This window comes from Varanus komodoensis, unplaced genomic scaffold (genome assembly GCF_004798865.1).
Source record: "Varanus komodoensis strain SLA01 unplaced genomic scaffold, ASM479886v1 scaffold78, whole genome shotgun sequence".
In the NCBI taxonomy this organism is placed as follows: domain Eukaryota; kingdom Metazoa; phylum Chordata; class Lepidosauria; order Squamata; family Varanidae; genus Varanus; species Varanus komodoensis.
The window spans coordinates 2076709-2094366 of NW_025336455.1; the positions used below are offsets into that span (position 1 = coordinate 2076709).

A 17658-nucleotide genomic window follows, 5' to 3' on the forward strand; every position below is an offset into this window, starting at 1 on the left:
GTGCCCTGGCCAGGCATGGAGTCTCCCACGTGGAGCGTGGCCCCCTTGAGTCCCTCGCCGCAGCAGTCTGAGCGGCTCTTCACGATGACGGACCGATCAGCCGATCCATCCAGCCGTCCTCTTTTGCTCTATTGACTACGCCGGAGGATGAGCTGGGTTGTACCACCCACCAAGCCCCCCCGATCCCACCTCCCTTCTCCCTCCCTCCCCTGCCCTTGCAAGCGCACCCCAAAGCCCCTTTCCCCTCCACATGCTGCTCCTGGGCTTCTGCCCAAGAGCTGTGCCCAAACCCGACCCAAGTCAGTCTGGACGTTCCACGCGACTGTGCCACGGGCCGTGGCCCTCGGTTCAACTCCAAGGCAACGGAACTGCATCCCCCGTGCGGGGCCTCACCAGGTCTGCCCAGCACCAGGCAGGTTCCATGTGCTTTGCACCTAGGGGCTGGCGCAGCTTCCAGCCTGGGCGGTTCTGGTTGCTAAACTGGGGCTGTCGAATTTGGAATGGAAAGAGCGTGACGAGAACCATCAGGTGCCACAGCAGATCCCCCGAGGGGCGGGTGCAATGGGGCCGGTCAGCTTAGGAGGGTGGGGAAGGGGAGACCCGAGAGGTGTTCCAAATTATGCCTGGCACAGGACGGTGGGAGATGGGTTCCCACCCCTCAAGAGGCAGGACCCCAGCCGGGCCCTCCTCCGGAACGGGCTGCTGTGGGATGCAGGAGGGACACAAGGCAGGGCTTCTACCCACCTCCCACCCCCAACCAGTGGAGTCCACTGAGGCGACCAGATCGGTGCCGACACTGCCGCTGGTCTGAGGCAGTTGCTGGGGAACATGGGTGGGAGGGTGCCGTGGCACCCAAGCCCCATGTGGAGGCTTCCCACAGGCAGCACTTTGGCCACCATGTGAACAGACGGCTGGGCCGAGGCGGCTTTGGGCTGGTCTGTCCAACGTCCTTCCGCGGTGGCAGGCAAGGCCAGCTGTGATGCCAGCGGCCGCAGAGGCTCCTTCTGGGACCGGCTGCGCAAAGCCCCAAGCGCCCCTTCCAAAGAGGCGGGCGGCGGGCCGGCCGGCCGGCCTCTGCAGGGGAGAAGGGCATGGCCAGAGAGGCGAGCCCGGCCGTGCCGCTTGCGTCAAAGAGGAGGCATTAAGCACATTAATGGGGTGGGGGGGCTGCCAGCAGCTGACTGCAGCCTTGGCTAAATGGGGTGTCTGCCTTCCCAGGCTCCTGGCTGCCCCGTGACCTGCTCGTGGTCTTCCTGGGGGCATCTGCTGGACCCCACGAGGAGGAGGGGGCAGACCGGGTGGACCTTGTGCCTGCCCCCTCCTCCTCTGGTGCTCTGGCGTGTTGGGTATCGCTACTGCTGCCCTGGGCTGCTTTACGTCCCATCTTCTCTCAAGCACGGGAGCCCAGTGCAATGAGCGCAGGGTGAAAGCCGGAATGCGTCGTGTCCGGGAATGTCAGCGCAGGCCGCTCTGCCAAATGCTGACGCGCAGGGAAACCGCTGAGGAATCCCGCCGGGGGCCTGCGACTCCGTCTCCCTTCCCACGTGAGCCACGGGAAGCCGGGAAGAGCCTTTGGCCAAAGCTCGTCGGCCAACACAGGTGGAGTCCAGAGCTGGCGTCACCGCAAATGAAGGGCAGCTTCACGCCCCCGCCTGTTCCCCCCCCCCCCCCAAGAACAAACTGCAGGGCAAGCACCCAGTAGGGACATAGAAAATAAATTTTATTCTCCGTTTAGATGTCTACACTGTCGCTGCATCACCAACCGCGACCCCCCCAGAAGAATGCAGCTCGTGTTACTCGGCAGACGGCAGAGGAGCCCGTCCGTAGCCAGAGTCCGCCCCGTCGCCGCAGGGGGGTGGCGGCGGCGGCAGCCCGCACTTGGCTCTTTGACATACTCAACAGAAACAAAAAATATCAAATTCCAGAGGCAGGCCCCCGGCCCCCAGCCACGCTCCTGCCTGCTGTGGGCAGGGGGCTGAGCCTGGCAAGGCGGGCGGGCGGGCGGGGGCGAGGCCGGGTCCGGGTCCGGGCAGCGCGGCGAGTCAGAGGTGCCGCCGAGGCGGTCAAGGCTGTGCTCCGGCAGCGGCAGGGACCGGCGACCCCAGGGCGTTCGGAGAGGAGATGACGGGCGAGGCGGCCAGGCTGCCGATGGGCTGCGAGGCCGACATGGAGGCGATCCCTGTGCGGGCAGACCGGGGAGGGGGGCAGAGGGACCGCGTCAGCGGGCTGGTGGGGGGCCCGCAGGGGAAGGCCGCTCCTCCCCCGCCAGCCCTCCGCGGGGAAAGCCCCAGGTGGAGACGCGGCCCACCCAGCCCTCGCCCCGGGGGGAGCCCTACCTGCCAGCATGCTGGAGGAGCTGACGGGCGTGTTGGCCGACGAGAGCACGCTGGAGGAGCCCAGCCTGGCGGGGTCTTTCACTATCGGGTCTGCGGGGGGAGCGGGGGGACGTGACTCCAGGGCCCCACCTGCTGCAGAGGCACCCCCAGCAGAGGGCCACCAGGCGTCCCGCCCCAGTGCCCCACAGCGGCGAAAGCCCCGGGGCAGCGGGCAGCGCGAGCCCCTTCCCGGCCGAGAGACCCTGGCGCTGGCCGAGGCGAGGCGAGGCGGACCGGCGAGCGACAGCACCCCCCGGGCCTCAGGGGCTCACGCAGCCTCCCCTCCGTGGGGACAGCGCCAGGGAAGACCCGAGGGGGGCCGGCCCAGCTCGGACCCCGCAGGGGCCGGGGGCCGTCCGCCGGGCGACGTACAGAAGTACGGGTGCTCCATGGCCTCGCGGGCCGTGAGCCGCGTCTGGTGGTCGTAGCGCAGCAGCTTGTCCAGGAAGTCCAGGGCCTCGGTGCTCACCAGGTGCTGGTTCTCGCTGTGCACGAAGCGCTCCCACCGCTTGCGAGAGTGCCTGCCAGGCAGCGAGAGGCGAGGGAGGGAGGGAGGGCGAGGCGGGGCGTGGGGGGCTGCCCCGCCGAGCCCCTCCCGCCCCCAGGCCCAGGAGGTGAAGGCAGGAGAGGGCCCTGCGCCCCACCGCCCGGTGACCGCCCTCAGAGGGCCCGAGGGGGCTGCGCTCACCTGCCGAGGATGTCATTGAAGCGGGGGTCCAGCTCTATGTTGTACTTGTCAATGTAGTCATAGAGATCCTCAGTGCCCAGCACCTTTGCGATCCGCACCAGCTGAGCGCGACGGGGAGGGTGAGAGGGCGGGCGGGGGGGGGGCGGCGGAAGGCCAGGCCAGGGGGTGCAGCCCCGCTGAACTGCCGCCCCAGGAGGCCCCACCTGCCTGCCTTCACAGGTGGCCAGCAGAGCCCTCTGCCCCGGCAGCCGCAGCCCTCCACCCCGACACCTGCCCAGCGAGAGGGAAAGGCCCCAGCAGCGGGCGGGTTGCTCTGCGGAAGCCCCGCCACAGCAGCCCCCCCGGGGTACGGCCCCCCCGCTGTCCCCCGCCCGGGCCTTGCCTGTCCTGCAGGCGCCGGAGGCATGTGGCAAAAAGGCCAGATCCCGAACGCGGGTGGGGGCGGGCTGGAGCGGGGGGTGGGAGCCCTGCAAGCGGCCCCGGCCGAGCTCACCTGGTCGTAGTTGTCGTGGCCGTGGAAGAAGGGCTCCTTGCGGAAGATCATGCTGGCCAGCATGCAGCCGAGGCTCCACATGTCCAGGCTGTAGTCGTACATCTGGGCGGGGGCGGGGGCGGGGGCGGAGAGGGCCACGAGGCCTCAGCAGCGGCCGGGGGGCAGGAGGGCGGCAGCCCCCCACCCAGCGCCTGCCTCCAACAGCAGCAGAGCCGGTGCGGGGGCTCTCCGAACCGCTGCCTGCGGCTGTGGCACCTGTGCCCCCGCAAGCTCACACCCATCGCCCTCCCGGAGCACCAGGCCCTGGCCTCACGCCGCCCGCCCGCCTGCCGAGCCCGCGGCGGTCGCCCGGCCCGGCAGCAGGGGCCAGGGGGCGTCCGTGTGGCTGGCCCGCGCCCAGTCTCCGCCACCTCCAGGAGGTAGGGCCGGGGGCTGCAGAGCGAGGCGCCCGGGCCAGGGGGGTGCAGAGCTGGGCTTGCTGCCGCCCTCCCGGCACGGTCTGGCCTGGCCTGGCCTTCCGCACGGACCCCCAGGCTCTGCTGCTGCCCCACGGCGGTGCGCTGCCGCCGCCCTACCTGGTAGTCCACCAAGAGCTCCGGCCCCTTGAAGTAGCGCGAGGCGACGCGCACGTTGTACTCCTGCCCCGGGTGGTAGAACTCGGCCAAGCCCCAGTCGATCAGACGCAGCTGCAGCCGGGAGCGGAGGGGAGGGGAGGGGAGGGGAGGGGAGGCCGCCTGAGCGCCACAGCCTGCTCTCAGGCAGGACGCGGGAAGCGTGCCCCCCGCAGGGAGGCCTCGAGATCAGGCGGAGGCAGGGGCCAGAAGCCTGGAGCAGCGAGGAGCCCAAGGGGCAGGAAGGGCAGCCCAGGCCCGGCTATGCCGCGCTGCCTTGAGCGGCGTTTGCTGCCCTGGCCAGGCAGCCCCCCCCCCCCCCCGCCTCCCAGGGCGTTAAGATCAGCCTGAGGGCAGGGCCGTTGTTTCTGTACAGCACATTTGGGACCCTCGCAAACCAGCAAGTACATAAATAAAATCCATCGCAAGAGCCCAGCAAAGGATGCTGGCATGCTGCGGAGAGAAGCACCTCTTGCCCCAAACCCGGCCCGGCAGGGCAACAGAACCCCAACGGTTTAGCCCCCCGCCATCTGCTCCACTGCTCTCTCGCAGGACGGCACCTTTAAGCCCAGGCTTGGCTGCCGTGGGACGAAGGCCGCCCTCCACCTCTTCTAGCCAGCAGCACACCTGGGTGCTCCAGGCGCCCAATTCCATCTCCCGGAGGCCAGGGAGCCTGCAGTCACCTGAGCTCTCCTCTCGCCTGCCGTGCCCACAGGCGGCCTCAGACCCCCCCACCCCCCGGGCCACCCTGAGCACGGGCGAGCCAAGCGTCACTCCGGGGGGGCCTGGAGGTGCCACGGCTGCTCTGCGCAGGGCACGCCACTCCAGCGGCGCGGACCGTCAGCGGCCCTCACCCCCCCGACCGCCCCACCGCCAGGCGGGGAGACCCGAGTCTCTCTCCCCAGCCTGCCCAGGCACTCTGGCTTGCCCGGGGGGAGGGGGGGGCTGCACGCGGCCCACGGGGAGCCCTGCGCAAACACAGCCTCACCTTCCGGTGCTCGTGGTCTATCATGACGTTGTGTGGCTTGACGTCCCGATGCATGACCCCCATGCTGTGGCAGTAATCCAGCGCCTGCGGGGGCAGCGGGAGGCGGTCAGAGGGTGCCAGCCGCGCACCCGCTCCAGGCCCCCAGTGCCGGCAAGGGCCACGCCACGCCCTGGCATCTTTCGTGGGGCTCCGCAGCGCCGGGCTGCGTGTCTGACCGGTGCCGGGGCAGCGGAATGGGGCCGCCCAAGCTGGCGCTGTCTGGGCAAGCTGCCCCCCGGGCGGGACAGGCCGGAGGGGGGCAGAGGCGGGAGGGGCTCTCCCCGGGAGGAGGAGGACCCTGCCAGCCCCGGGTGCCCCTCGCTGGTCTGCCCCGGGGCCACCACCCGTCAGCTGGCCCTGTGGGGCTGCCCAATGCCGCTGGGCCAGGCCCGGACCCGCTCCCCACTCAAAGGCTCAAAGGTGGGAGGGGCGAGAAGGCCTCGCAGGCCACCGCAGAAGGGCCTCGTGAAGACGCAGACAGGCCCCGAGTCCACCCTCAGGGCAGCCCCTGGCAGCGAGCGGGCTCCTTGGCCAAAGCCCCACAAGCGCCGCGACGGCGCCCCCAGCAGCAGCAGCCCTCTGAGGCCCTGCAAGAGGGGGCTCTTCTCCGGCCGCGTCCCTTCACGGCTGGGTGCCGGGCCTCCGGAGTGCAAGCCAAGGCCCCTCCCTCCATGGAGGGGCAGGGCCTCATCTGGCTGCCCCCAAAGCCCGTGTGGGGCTGGACAGACACCCCCTGCTGGCTGCTCCCGAGGTGCGCACGTCCCGCAGGACACAGGTGAAGGAGGGCTGCGCAGCCAGAGGGGCCCGCTCTGCCCCCCACAGCCGCCCGAGAGGCAGCCACGGTGTGGGGCCGCCCATCGCTTCCTTCCCTCCCCCGGGCTCGGCCCCTTACCTTCAGGATTTCATACATGTAGAACCGGATGTCGAAGTCTGACAGCGTCTGATACAATTGCTGGGGGAAGAGAGAAGGTTGTGGAGGGCGGCTGGGGCCCCGCTCCGGGGCTCAGACCGCCCACTTTAACTGGCGCGGCTCACCCCCAGCACAGGGGCCCTTTCCTTCCCCAGCCAGGCAGCCTGGCCTGAGGCCACTCTGCTTCTCTGCTGTGACGGGAGAGGAAGAGGAGGGAAGCCGCTTGGGCCAAGAGCGGGACGCCAGTGGGCGCGGGGTGCCTGCTTGCGGGTTTCTTCGCCCAAACAGCAGAGCTGCCGGTGAGCCGCCGAAGCGTCACGTGCGAATGGCTCGCAGCACCCGGCACCTTTTCTTCTTGCTTAACTAAGGTGGTTTTATGTGGTTCGATATATGGAATGTTTACTGTTACGTCTCCCTTTTCATCTCGTTAATCTTATCTTATTTCAGTCTTTTGTTTGACACTGTCTTATAACTTATTGACCTGATTCCTATCGTTAGCTTTTATATTTTAATGCGAATTGCCAAATGCGACAATTACGACACGCACTGTTCTGTTGCCCAACGTGCCGAGAGCTGCCTGGAGAGCCCAGGGCGACCGGGGCGGCATGCAAGTCAAATAAATAAGTAAAAGACAAACAAATGTCAGCTGAAAGGAGGGGCAGAAAGCTGGCAGCCAGCAGCTCCCCCTCCCCAGTGCGCGTGCACGGATAGACGGGCTGTCGCTCGCTCGCTCGCTCGTGAGCTACTGCTGGACAGAGGACTCGCCCGGGGTGCTGGGAGAAGGGGTCGGCTGCTCCTGGCATCCCTCCCCCTGCCACCTGGGCCGAGCGGAGTGATGCTCCGGCCTTCTGCTTGTTCTCTGGCTTGGGAAGCTGCCCCGGAGGCTCCCGGCTGTGGGGCAGGGAGAGGCGCCTGGAACGCACGCAGCATCGGGCCGCCCTCACAGCCCCAGTCCCGAGACGGGGACCAGCCTTCCGGCCGCCCCGGAGCAGAGGGCCCCACACGCCCGGCCCCTCACCCTCGCTGCAGGGCCGGAAGGGAACCCGGAAGGAGCGCCGACGGTGGCACCCCCTTACCTTGAAATCGGTGTTGTTGACATGCTCGAAGACCAGGGCGGGGGTCCGGGACTGGAGGGCAGCGGGAGCCGCAGCACCATCGCCGCCACCGCACGCACGGGGCAGGAGAGAGGGCAAGAATCAGCAAGTAAGACAAGCCGCCTCCTCCAGGGCAAAGCTAGGAGGCGCGTGAGCGGCTGCTGTGGCCTCGCAAGCCGCGCTGCACTGACGGGGGCAGAAGACCTCGCTGTACTCTTCCCCGGCTGCCCCCGGACGGCCTATGGGGGGCTCCAGAGGGTGCTGGCTGGTCAGTGGGGGTTCCCGGGGGGACGCTGGGCCTCCGAGTTCACTCGCCCGCCAGCCACGAAGGGAAACGGCCCGTCCTGGCCACGAGAGCAACTCCCCGCATCCTCTTGGGTCAGCTGCCCCCGGGCTCTTTCTCCGGGACCTAGAGGCTGCGTCGCCACATCGCCGAAGGCAGGCAGCCCCTCTGCCCCGGAAGGTGCCCCCCTCCCCCGCTGCCAGGGCCAGGCCCTTGTGCCACAAGCTGCGAGCACCCCGAGAGCGCATGGCGCTCCTTACCACGGGGTCCTTGACTATATCCAGGAGGCTGATAATGTTGGGTCCACCGCGAAGGTTTTCCAGAATCTTGATCTCGCGCTTGATTTTCTTCTTTTTTACTGGCTGAGGAAAGGAGAGCATCGTATGGTCACAGGCGGCCTTTCTGACGAGACCCACCAGCTGGAACCTGCACTTCGCCCCCTCAGCACCCAGGTAGCTTGGGGGAAACGGGTGCCAGCAGGTCTCTGCTGAGGGGCCAGGCTGCTGCCTCGTCCAGGCAGGCCACGGGCCCCTAGACTGACCCCAGAGGCCACCCCGGGAAGCCTTGGCGGGAAGCCGCTCGCCTCCCACTAGAGCCCTGCTCCCAGGGCGTGCCCTGCCCTCCAGCGATCGTGCCTCGAGCCGTGCCTGCCTCCGGGCCTCATCCGTGAGGAGGCAAGACTGCTTCATGCAGCTCGGGGCTGCCCGGCTGGCCCCCCAAGACCACAAGGGTCGCCCCGAGGCAACCGGAGAGCAGCGCCAGGGGGCCCTCGCCAAGCCTCAGTGCCTTGCGGGGGCTTTCCCAATTTTAACGTCTCGAAAGCAAATCCCTGCCCTGGGAGTTGCTCAAAGAGGTTAGGCAAATGGGCTCCAATCACAGAAAAAGAAACCCCAAATAATGTGAAATGAGACATCGAATGCAGCAATTCATCTGCACAGCCCACCAGCTCCCCTTCAAGCTGCGGCCAAGTGAAGGGGGTCCACCTGCTGTCCCCAAGGAAGGGGAGAAGGGGCCACGTGGATGCCTCCAGGGGGGAAATCCCGGGGCCACGGAAACGGCCCCGTCTTCAGAGCACGTGAACTCGCCTGCAGACCTGCCAGATGCGAGTCCAGGGGCCCCGCTGCTGCCCCCATCGCGTCCTCACGGCCAAGTGACCCCGCGGAGCCCACCAGCGTGTTCCCTTCCGGGGCACGTGGTGCCAGAGCGAAGGCGCAACGTGTCGGTGGGCTGCACAGGCCGCCCCACACGCTCAAAGGCACTTCCAGCAGTATTGATGCGCAACCCACCTTTTTGTGCTAAATACACTCAAGGCAGCTTTCGGTAAGAAAGACACGGAAAGGTCAGCAAGTTGTACATGGGAACAAATGGGGAACAAATGGGGAGGGGTGGAGAGTTCACAGTGAACGCACGAGCGACCCCGTCGGCTTTCTCCCCCTTCTGAAGGTGGACAGCACGGCGCCTCTCCGGCACGACCACACCGCGTCTGGGTGCCGCAGCCCAAAGGCCCTCCCGTGGCCGTGGCAGTCTACCTCAGGGGCCCCAGGGCCGCTCCTGCCGGGCGAAAGGGGCGTCGCCACGAGCGAGCCAGCGTGCCGCACCCGACTCGGAGGCCCGGCTCGCGTCCCCGCTCCGGCACGAGGCTCGCTGGGCACCGGGGCCACTCAGACCCTGCCCGACCGCCCGACGAGGTCATGGCAGGACGAAGCGCGCGGGAAGAGGGGGCTCTGTGAGGCGCCCCGAGGCCCTTGCAGGACAGAGGTGGGGCAGGAAGAGAACAGGGAACCCAAACACGCAGGCGCACGCTCCCGTCGTGAGCCACACAGCGCCTCGCTGCCCGCTGGCGAGCTGGTGTGTCACCGCCAACCCTCCCTCTGCAAGGAGCCAGACGCGCCCCGACCCCCGACGGGAAGGCTGCACAGGGGTCTCGGGCGGCTCCACGAGGGCAAGGCCTTCTCCAGCACAGGCCACGCCGCAGGCCCCCACGGTGAGGCTGCGGCCAGGGCCCCCCGCGCACCCACGGGGCACCGGGGCGCACGGCACCGGCACGCGCAGGCGGCTTCCCCGCTCTAAGTGCTTGATCGCGGGCACCTTGTGCTGGGAGGCCGGTGACCAGGGTGGAGACTCGGGTGCTCCAAATGATGCTCACGTGCCGCGGGGAGTGGCCGGCGCATGGCAGATGTGGGCCCTCGGGGCCCGTCCAGCTGCAGGGGCATGCCCAGCGCTCGGGGGGGGGGAGGGAGCCTTTCGCTGCCCCCACGGCAGGACCGAAGACCCCGTGCTCCGGCTGCGCTCCACCCACACACCTGCAGCCACCGGCTCCCCTTTCGCGCAGGGACGGCCCACAGCAATGCACACGTCTGAACCAGAGGGTCACATCCTTCCTTACCTCTCCTCGCCCTAAGTGAGCATCATGCAGGAGCAAGAGTTACGCCGTGCGCGTCTGCTTCTCCTGTGGCTTGAGCGCGGCCAAGTCAGCCCCTTGGAAGAACAGGGTCGCGCTGTGCCCGGACCAACAGGCCACACGCAGCGACCAGCGCGGCCCTCCTTCGCGCACGGCAAGATCTTGCCGGAGGCTTTGCGTGAGGGGGCGCACTGTCACCCCAGCACGACATCTCAGCCCGCGTTTCGAGGACGGGGGCCGGACGGGGGCTGAGCCAGCGGGCAGGACGAGGCTGGAGGGGCTCGGGGGGAGGGGGGGGGCCCGTCGCCACGCTCACCTTGAGGATTTTCACCACGACTTTCTCGTTGTTGGTGATATTGATGGCTTCAAAGACCTCGCTGTACTTGCCACGGCCCAGTTTCCGCACCAGCTGGTAGTCATCCTGGTTGCTGTGGGAGAGAGGGAGGGAGAGGGAGAAGAGCTCAGCCCGTCCGAGGCTCCCTGCCCCGAGGGCCAGCCGCCCGAGCACGGCCCCCAGGAGCCCCACCAAGAATGAGCGGCCCTGGGCTCAGGGGGAGTCCATGCCTCCGGCAATCTGGATGACCCTTCCACAGATGGGGTGAGGATGCGGGTCAGATGGGGGCTGCGCTGGACAGGCGTATCCCTCACAGTGCTGGGGGCGAGATGAGTGAGGAGCCTGCGGGGCTCGCCCCAAAGACCTCCCTTCGGCAGCGCCGCCGATGCAAAGGCACGGAGTTAAGGAGCTGCCAGGACGGCTCCAAGCCCTGGCCACCGGCCTCCCAGCTCTCCCCTGTGGAATCAGACGGCCTCAGGCCTCCCTCGCCTGGTGCTCCGCCGTGGTCTCCAGACAGCCGGTGTGCACATCACACGGATTTTGGCTGCGCAGGCGGTACGGGGTTTGCCGCAGCAGCTTTCGATTCAAGAACAGCAAGAGAGAGAAGGGACTCAGAGAGAAACGCAGCCTCCCCAAAGGAGGTTTTGTGGGACAGAAGGCTCCGCAGCAACGCGCCCCACCACGGCTGAAGGCAGCCAACCTACCCCCATTCCACGACATGCGACTCATAGTCCCAGTATTCGCGGGGTCTCTGCGTGTTCACGTCTGCGTAGACCCTCGCTCGGCTTGGCACGGGGCCCGACATGCTGTCCCAATGTGACGGTCAGCACCTCGAATGCTCTATAAAAGACAGAGAAAGAGGCTGGCGCAAGAACGGGGCTTAACAGGCACACACAAGCGGGACAGTGGGGGGAGAGAGGAGACCCGCCTTGAACCCAGCCCCAAGAAGCTTGCCGCAAGCGGGTCGCTCATGCGCTCGGGCCGCAGGATCCCACCAGCAGGACCGAAAGGGGGATGCAGCCTGGAAAGCCAGGCCAGGCCAGGCCAGGGCCGCCCTGGCTTGGTGTGCCCCCGCTTGCCCTTTCGTCCAGCTCCCCGATCGACCACAGCTCAGCCAGGCAGCAAGCAAACAGGAGCCTCCAAAAGGAACCCTGGGGGCCCCGGGGCCAACACGTCCCAAGGCCCCGAGGAAAGCAAGCAAATGTCAATACCCATCCAGGAACGAGAGAGGGGCTGGACCCACCCCTCAAAGCCCTCTCACGCCCCCTTCCAGGAGCCTCTCTAGTATTTTTGCTACCGTCCCAGCCGCCCAAGCAGGGGGGGCGGGGGGGTGGGGACCTCTGAGTCCCCACGCACCAAGGCACTGGCGGACGAGATGCCCGCGATCCAGCCTGAAGCAGCCCTGCGCAGGGAAAGCGGGTTCCCAGTGGGAAGCCACGCACGCGTCGGGGCCCTGCTGCTAGCCGGCTTGCCCACTGCTTATTTCATTTAGTGAGTGCCCTGGTTTTGTGCCAAAATACAGCATCCAGGGCAGTTTACAAGACAAATTAAACCAAGCCGTTAAAACGCAATGAAAATATAATTACAGGAAGCGATGCCATTAACAAAAGCCCCCAACGCACCAAGCCCACGTGCAGGTCAACTGCCTTCTGAAACAAAGCAGCCTTCGCCTGCCCGCAGAAGGAATCGAAGAGCGAGCGGCGGATCCGCGGGAGGGACCTCTCGCCACCCGCAGAGGCCCGGCGTGAGCAGCTAAGCATTTCTCCGCTGAGACTCCGTGCACAACCACGGGCCAAATCCTCGCTGCCCAGGGACACGCATCGACACGCAACGCTTGCAAACAGATCTCATCTCAACGCGTGTGACCAAACGCCTGCGTTTCTGGGCATTTAAATGGCAGCCCCACCGGACACTGGCACCGTCCCGGAGCACCACCTCAGCACAGCGTTCGGCTTCAGGGCCCCGGGACTGTGGAGAGCACCCACAACCAGCTGCGCTGTGTCCAGGCGACGTGGAGAAGCACGACCAGCCGCTCGGCCAGGCCCCGGCATCGCCCTCCACTGCCAGCCACTGCCGAGGCACAGCGACGCAAGGCCCGGCCACTCGGCCCCAGGCCGCCACCGCTTCATGCCCGTCCGCCTTGTTCTGAGGATGCAGGAAGCCGAAGCCGGCAGTGCCGGGCCTGCAGACGCAGCACACGTAGGGCCTCAAGTCTCCGGAGAAGCTAAAGGGAATGGCCAGCCTCGGAAGGAAGGAGCAGCAGCTCCTCTCTCTCGGTCCCTGGGATTATGAAGCAGTGCCGGTCCATGCCCCCTCCCCTCCTGTCCGGCCATCTCCAGCAGAGAGATTCCGGGGACAGAAAAGGGCCTTTCTCGAGCCTTTCCACATGTTTATTAAGCGTGTGGAGCAAGAAATCATGCCTGCTCGTATTTGCAGCTGGAAGTTACGGGCTCGGCCTTTGCACCTGTCCATGCAGGACGCCTCCTTCGCAGGCGCTGTCCTGCCTCCAGGTGGAGGGTGGGGCGACTCGTGATCTGTTGCTACGTCCGTGCCGATCATGCTCCTACGAAACGGCCCTGGCTTCTCAACAGGCACAGGCCAGCAAAGGCATGAGCAGACCCAGGGCTGACGAAGGCCAAATGGAGCACCACTCAGACTGCTGCCACAGGCAGCCCCACACCTGGGCGCTCATCTCCTGTTGCTGCAGAAGCTGAATACATCCAGTACAGCAGAATCTCTGGAGCAGAATTCAGGATGCTGCAAATGTCAGCTTTCGTTTAAAAATAGTTTGCAGGCCTCGTTGTTGTGGGAAAAAGCACAACCACGTGTGTTCAAAATGCACCTCTTACAAGGCTAAGGAAAGGGGCAGTCTGGCCAAAGCTCTCAGTGACCGCCGTGAGAACAAACACTTCCACTCCCTGTCCTTTCTCCGCAGCCAGAAAGACTATGACAGAATATTCAGAGTCTGCATTCAGGCAAAACACAGGCAGGAGCAGGTATACAAATACCACGTCTGCATCCCCATAATGTGAATGATGCCTGAATCTGCTGGCTGCTTGGACTTCACAGGCACCGGCTTTCAACGCGTGAACTGAGTTCTGTGAGGACAAGAGGACTCTGGGGCAAGCCCTGCACCCGGCCCACGTAGCTCCAAACCAACCATACGCATCGCTTCTTGCTAGAACACTGAGCCACTGCTCCCACTGGAGACGCATGCATCTGTGCGCACACCCGACACCACTGCATTTCACCTGGCGGGTCGCGGCTGCCCCGGAGTGCGCGCACACCAAGCGGTGCGCAGTCACCGTGCCGGGTGACGTGTACACGGAGCCACACGGCCGGGACAGAGCGTGCGACACGCCTCTGCTGAATGAGCAGCCTGGGGGGCAGCTCGAAATGGAGCCAGACCAGGGGTCCATCCAGCGCAGCAGTGCCAACCCGGACTGGCAGCAGCAGCCCTCCAGGGGATCGTCCCGCTGCACCTGGGGAGGCAAGCAGCTGGCCCAGGGAGGCCTCTGGCACAGAGCTCCAGCCCGGCCCTCCGCATCCCACCTCGCACAGCAGCAGCCAGTCAGGCGCCCGGGAAAGTTCGGACGCGAGGCGGGCACGAGGGATTGCACGATCTGGGACGCAGGCATGGCCCCCGAGCTGAGCGGACACGGGCCGGGGGCTCGCACTGCACCCCTCCAAGGACAGGGCCACTGGCGGAGTCCACACGGCAGCACCCAAGATGACTACCTCGAGCCTTGGTCAGTCAGCAGCCCCAGAGCGACTGGGAGTCGTCCTGCGAGAGGCAGAGCGAGGCACGCGCAGCATTCCAGGTGGAGGGAGGCTGGGGTGGGGCACTGGCCAGGCAGTGCCCGGGGGGACGCACAGGTGCTCCCACGCCGTCAGCAGGAGCCCATCCAGCGCTCAGGGGGGCCTCCCAACCGCTTGCTCGGTGCTCGGTCACAGCATTGCCATGTCCCTGGAAGAAAAGCAAGTATTTCGGTCGCTCATCTTCACCTCCCCTTTCCTCAATGTTTATTTTCACATTTGTGCCCTGCATACTTCGCACTCAGCCTCCATAGCAGCTTGCACGCTAATGTAACAAGTAAGAACGAAAAGGTATATTAAAACAGTGCGAATAAAATATCAGCAGCTAATCTAGAACAAATCTTCCAGAAAATGCATTTCTTGTGTCGCTTCCTGAAACTACACTGGTTTCCCCAAGCTGTGGCAGGTCTGTGGTTTGTCAGGGAGACTCACAGCCACAGTGGAGTACATTTTGAGGATACCAGGCTGGGAAAAGCTGTAAAGAGACGTGTAAACGCGTGGCTTTTCCATGAAGTAAGAAGAGAAAGGATGGCTGCTTGAATCGGTAGCTTAACACCAATTGCTGAAAGCAGGCTTCAGGGCTTGCCTCTCCAAAGCAGCCCTCTGGTCCCCCAGCAGCCAGCCAGGCAGTGCAAGGAAGCCCCGAGACAAGGACTGGGAGGCGTTCTGTTGTGGATGCTGGACCCTCCCCAAACCCCTCTGCAGGCTGGGCCAACAGGAGACCCACCGGGCCGGACGGAAGCAAGGCCAGTCCTGTCCAGCACTGCGTTCACCCAGAGCCAGGGACATCCACACGGAGGGCACGAGGGTGGCGGCCCACGCGTGCCCTCCCGCAGCTCACGCGCACAGGCACAGTCCCCCCGCAGCCGGACGTGGCGTTCGGCCATCGGGACCAGCAGCCATCGACGCGCCTCCCTCCTGGAATCTGTTGAATCCGCTTTAACAGCCACCCAGCTGCTAAAACTGGTAGCCACTATTTCGTGCAGAAATTAATTCGACTGCTTAATTATATGCCATGAGTAATTATGAGGGGAAAAAAAGCACTGCCAGGTTTAAAGTCAAGTAATCAAACCGCACTTAGAAAATGGCAGCTTCTGCTAAGCAACACCAACCAGGCACGCGGGAGCCAGGCAGCCACCGGGCGCTGGGCGAGCACCGGCCGGGGTCTGGGGAAACCCCGACGACCGACTGCGGGGCCTGGATCCTGGCCTGCCGCGGGAAGCACTTCTCCACTGCGGAGCAAGAGCACCTTCGCAGAACCCCTCATTCATTATTTTCTTTATTATACGGCTCTCCCACCTCTCCTCCCTGGGGGTTTTCCAGGCAGCTACATCCTGTTCCCCAGATGGTGTCTCCTCCTCCACACACCTGCAGGGCTGCCTTGTGTGACTACAGATGTGTCCTGGGCCAATTTGCAAAAGGCCATACTTGCAACTCACTAATTATACTTCGGCCACCTCATGAGAAGGAAGGACTCCCTGGAGAAGAGCCTGGTGCTGGGAATGATGGATGGCAAAAGGAGAAGGGGCGGCAGAGGATGAGGCGGCTGGATGGGGCCACTGGGGCGGCGGGTGTGGGCTTGGGTGGACTCCGGGGGATGGTGGAGGACGGGAAGGGCTGGAGGAGTGCTGTTCATGATGGGTCGGGCACAACTTCACGACTAACAACAACCACCACCAATTATATTTGAATGGCCCAGAAATACTAAAGAGGCTCTCATGCTTTAAAATACACCAGTGGGTGTATCCTGAAAAAGAGTGGGTGGACCACCATGCCAAGGGTCATGCCAATTTATTTTTCTTCCAAAGCGCATCACCTCTGGGGGACCTCTAATGGCCCACAGAAGAGCTCCCTGTATGCACCATTTTACACACGAATGTAAGAAAAGCCCTGGAGGATCAAGGCAGTGAATCTAGCCTGGCATTCTGTGCACAGTGCAAACCAGCTGCCCACAGGATCCCTCCAGCAGGACGGGTGCAAGACTTCCTCCCGCCCAGCTCCTCAGCAGCCGGGGTGTGCAGGCAGGCCGCCTCTGGGCAAGGAGGCAGACCGGAGGCAGCGACGCTAGAAGCCGCTGGCACCTCCTGCCTCATGTATCTGTCCAATCCCCTTTTAAGCCCACCCAAATTGGTGGCCATCACCACTTCGTATGGCAGCAAATTCCGCAGTTTAACTACACGTGGTGTGAAGAAGGCCTTCCTTTTGCCTGACTTGAATCTCCCACAAGGCAGCTTTACGGGATGCCCCTGCGTTCGAGTGCCATGGGAGAGGGAGAAAACTCTCCTGATTTTCTCCACACCTGGCAGTGTTTTAAACACCTCTGTCCTGCTGCCTGCACCTTGCCTTTCCTCTGAGCAGAACGGTCCCAGCTGCCATAGCCACTCCCCGCAGAGGAGCTGCTCGTCCCCGCTGCTCCTTCTCCCTGCCCTCCTTTTGCTCTTCCCAGTTCAATAACACCCTTACTCAGGTGAGGCAACCAGAACGGGATGCAATTATTCCAAGTGCAGTCACACTGAAGAGCTCTGTAAGGGGAGCAAGATTTTCGCGGTTCTACCTTCTGTTCCATTATGCCTATTGCGGAGCTCGCTTTCACCGCAGCAGCTACACACTCTGACAGCCTGAAAGGCTAACACAAACCACATTTTTGCTTCGGATCCCAGGGATTTGTTTTTAAATGTGTCAGTCTATAATCGTGTGTTGCGATCTTTACAGTCACTAGCTTTGACTGGCCTGTATCCTGATTTTATTCTGCTTTAAGGTTTTAATAATTTCATGCAACTTCGGCTTATTTTTGGCTTTTAATTCCTATAAACCGTCTAGAGCACTTTGGCTCCAGAGCGGAGGGGAAATAAAATTCCCTGTAGCCACAGCCCTGACAGGGTCGGCTTGCCCTCGTTCCCACGCACAGTCAGAATGGAAGACTGTGCCAAGGGCAAGGACAAGCCAGCCACCACCCCAGTGCCCTCCACGCATTCTGGGCTACAACTCTCGGCACTGCTGACCACCGCCCGTGCCGGCTGGGACCGACGGGAGACGAAGCCCAAACCATCCTTGGAAGCGGCTCTCCGCTGGCAGACTCCAAGTCTCTGCTACCGGTAGGTGAGGCAGAATGCGGCTTGGGAGGCAGCAGTTTCACCTGTTCCGGTGAATCCCGCAGAGGAGGAGCTCAGGTGACACGGTGGGTGCAACACCTCAGCACCTGGTCTTGAGAGGGCAAAAATGTTACTCTAGAACGCAAGAGCCACCTCTCCACGAATGGAACAGTCGAAGAACAACAACCACCAAAACAGCGACAAGCTGGCCAGCACATCTGGCCAGAGGCCTGCGCCTGCTGCAGGAGCCTCTCCAGGGGCCTGCGTGCCCCCCCATTCCGGCAGCCCAACCAGGATGCGGCTCAGGTTCCCCACTGGCCGCCTAAGGAGCTGCCGGCCCGGGTGGGAGACTAGCGGCCACAAGGGCCGCGTCCAGGCGGATTCCCCGGGCCCGGAGCCCCCAACGGCCGACCCGAAGGGCGGAGGCCCCTAAGGGCCACCCTGCGCCTCAGTCCGCGGGGCTGGATCCCGCTGCAGGAGGAGAACTGGGGCCTCCGACGCTGCCAATGCCCTCCGCGCAGGCACATGGGTGCG

The 17658-nt window shown here is 64.6% G+C and overlaps 1 protein-coding gene across 2 annotated transcripts in view; it reads right to left on the reverse strand.

Annotated features, from left to right (window-relative positions):
- Positions 1-1699: 1699 nt before the first annotated feature.
- Positions 1700-17658, reverse strand: part of LOC123035295 (casein kinase II subunit alpha-like) — a 16872-nt gene continuing 913 nt past the window's right edge. The window contains exons 2-14 of one of the 2 annotated variants that reach the window (XM_044453324.1): positions 13955-14183; positions 10921-11056; positions 10199-10310; positions 7742-7843; positions 7181-7231; positions 6087-6146; positions 5156-5239; positions 4132-4242; positions 3557-3658; positions 3064-3164; positions 2748-2896; positions 2337-2426; positions 1954-2179 (exon numbers count right to left, since the gene is read on the reverse strand). In XM_044453324.1, the coding sequence (XP_044309259.1) occupies positions 2064-2179; positions 2337-2426; positions 2748-2896; positions 3064-3164; positions 3557-3658; positions 4132-4242; positions 5156-5239; positions 6087-6146; positions 7181-7231; positions 7742-7843; positions 10199-10310; positions 10921-11021 (1179 nt within the window). In that variant the 5' untranslated portion in view covers positions 11022-11056; positions 13955-14183 and the 3' untranslated portion in view covers positions 1954-2063. Of the gene's footprint in view, positions 2180-2336; positions 2427-2747; positions 2897-3063; positions 3165-3556; positions 3659-4131; positions 4243-5155; positions 5240-6086; positions 6147-7180; positions 7232-7741; positions 7844-10198; positions 10311-10920; positions 11057-13954; positions 14219-17658 lie in introns of those variants that run through there. The other variant, XM_044453325.1, reaches the window with a different exon arrangement.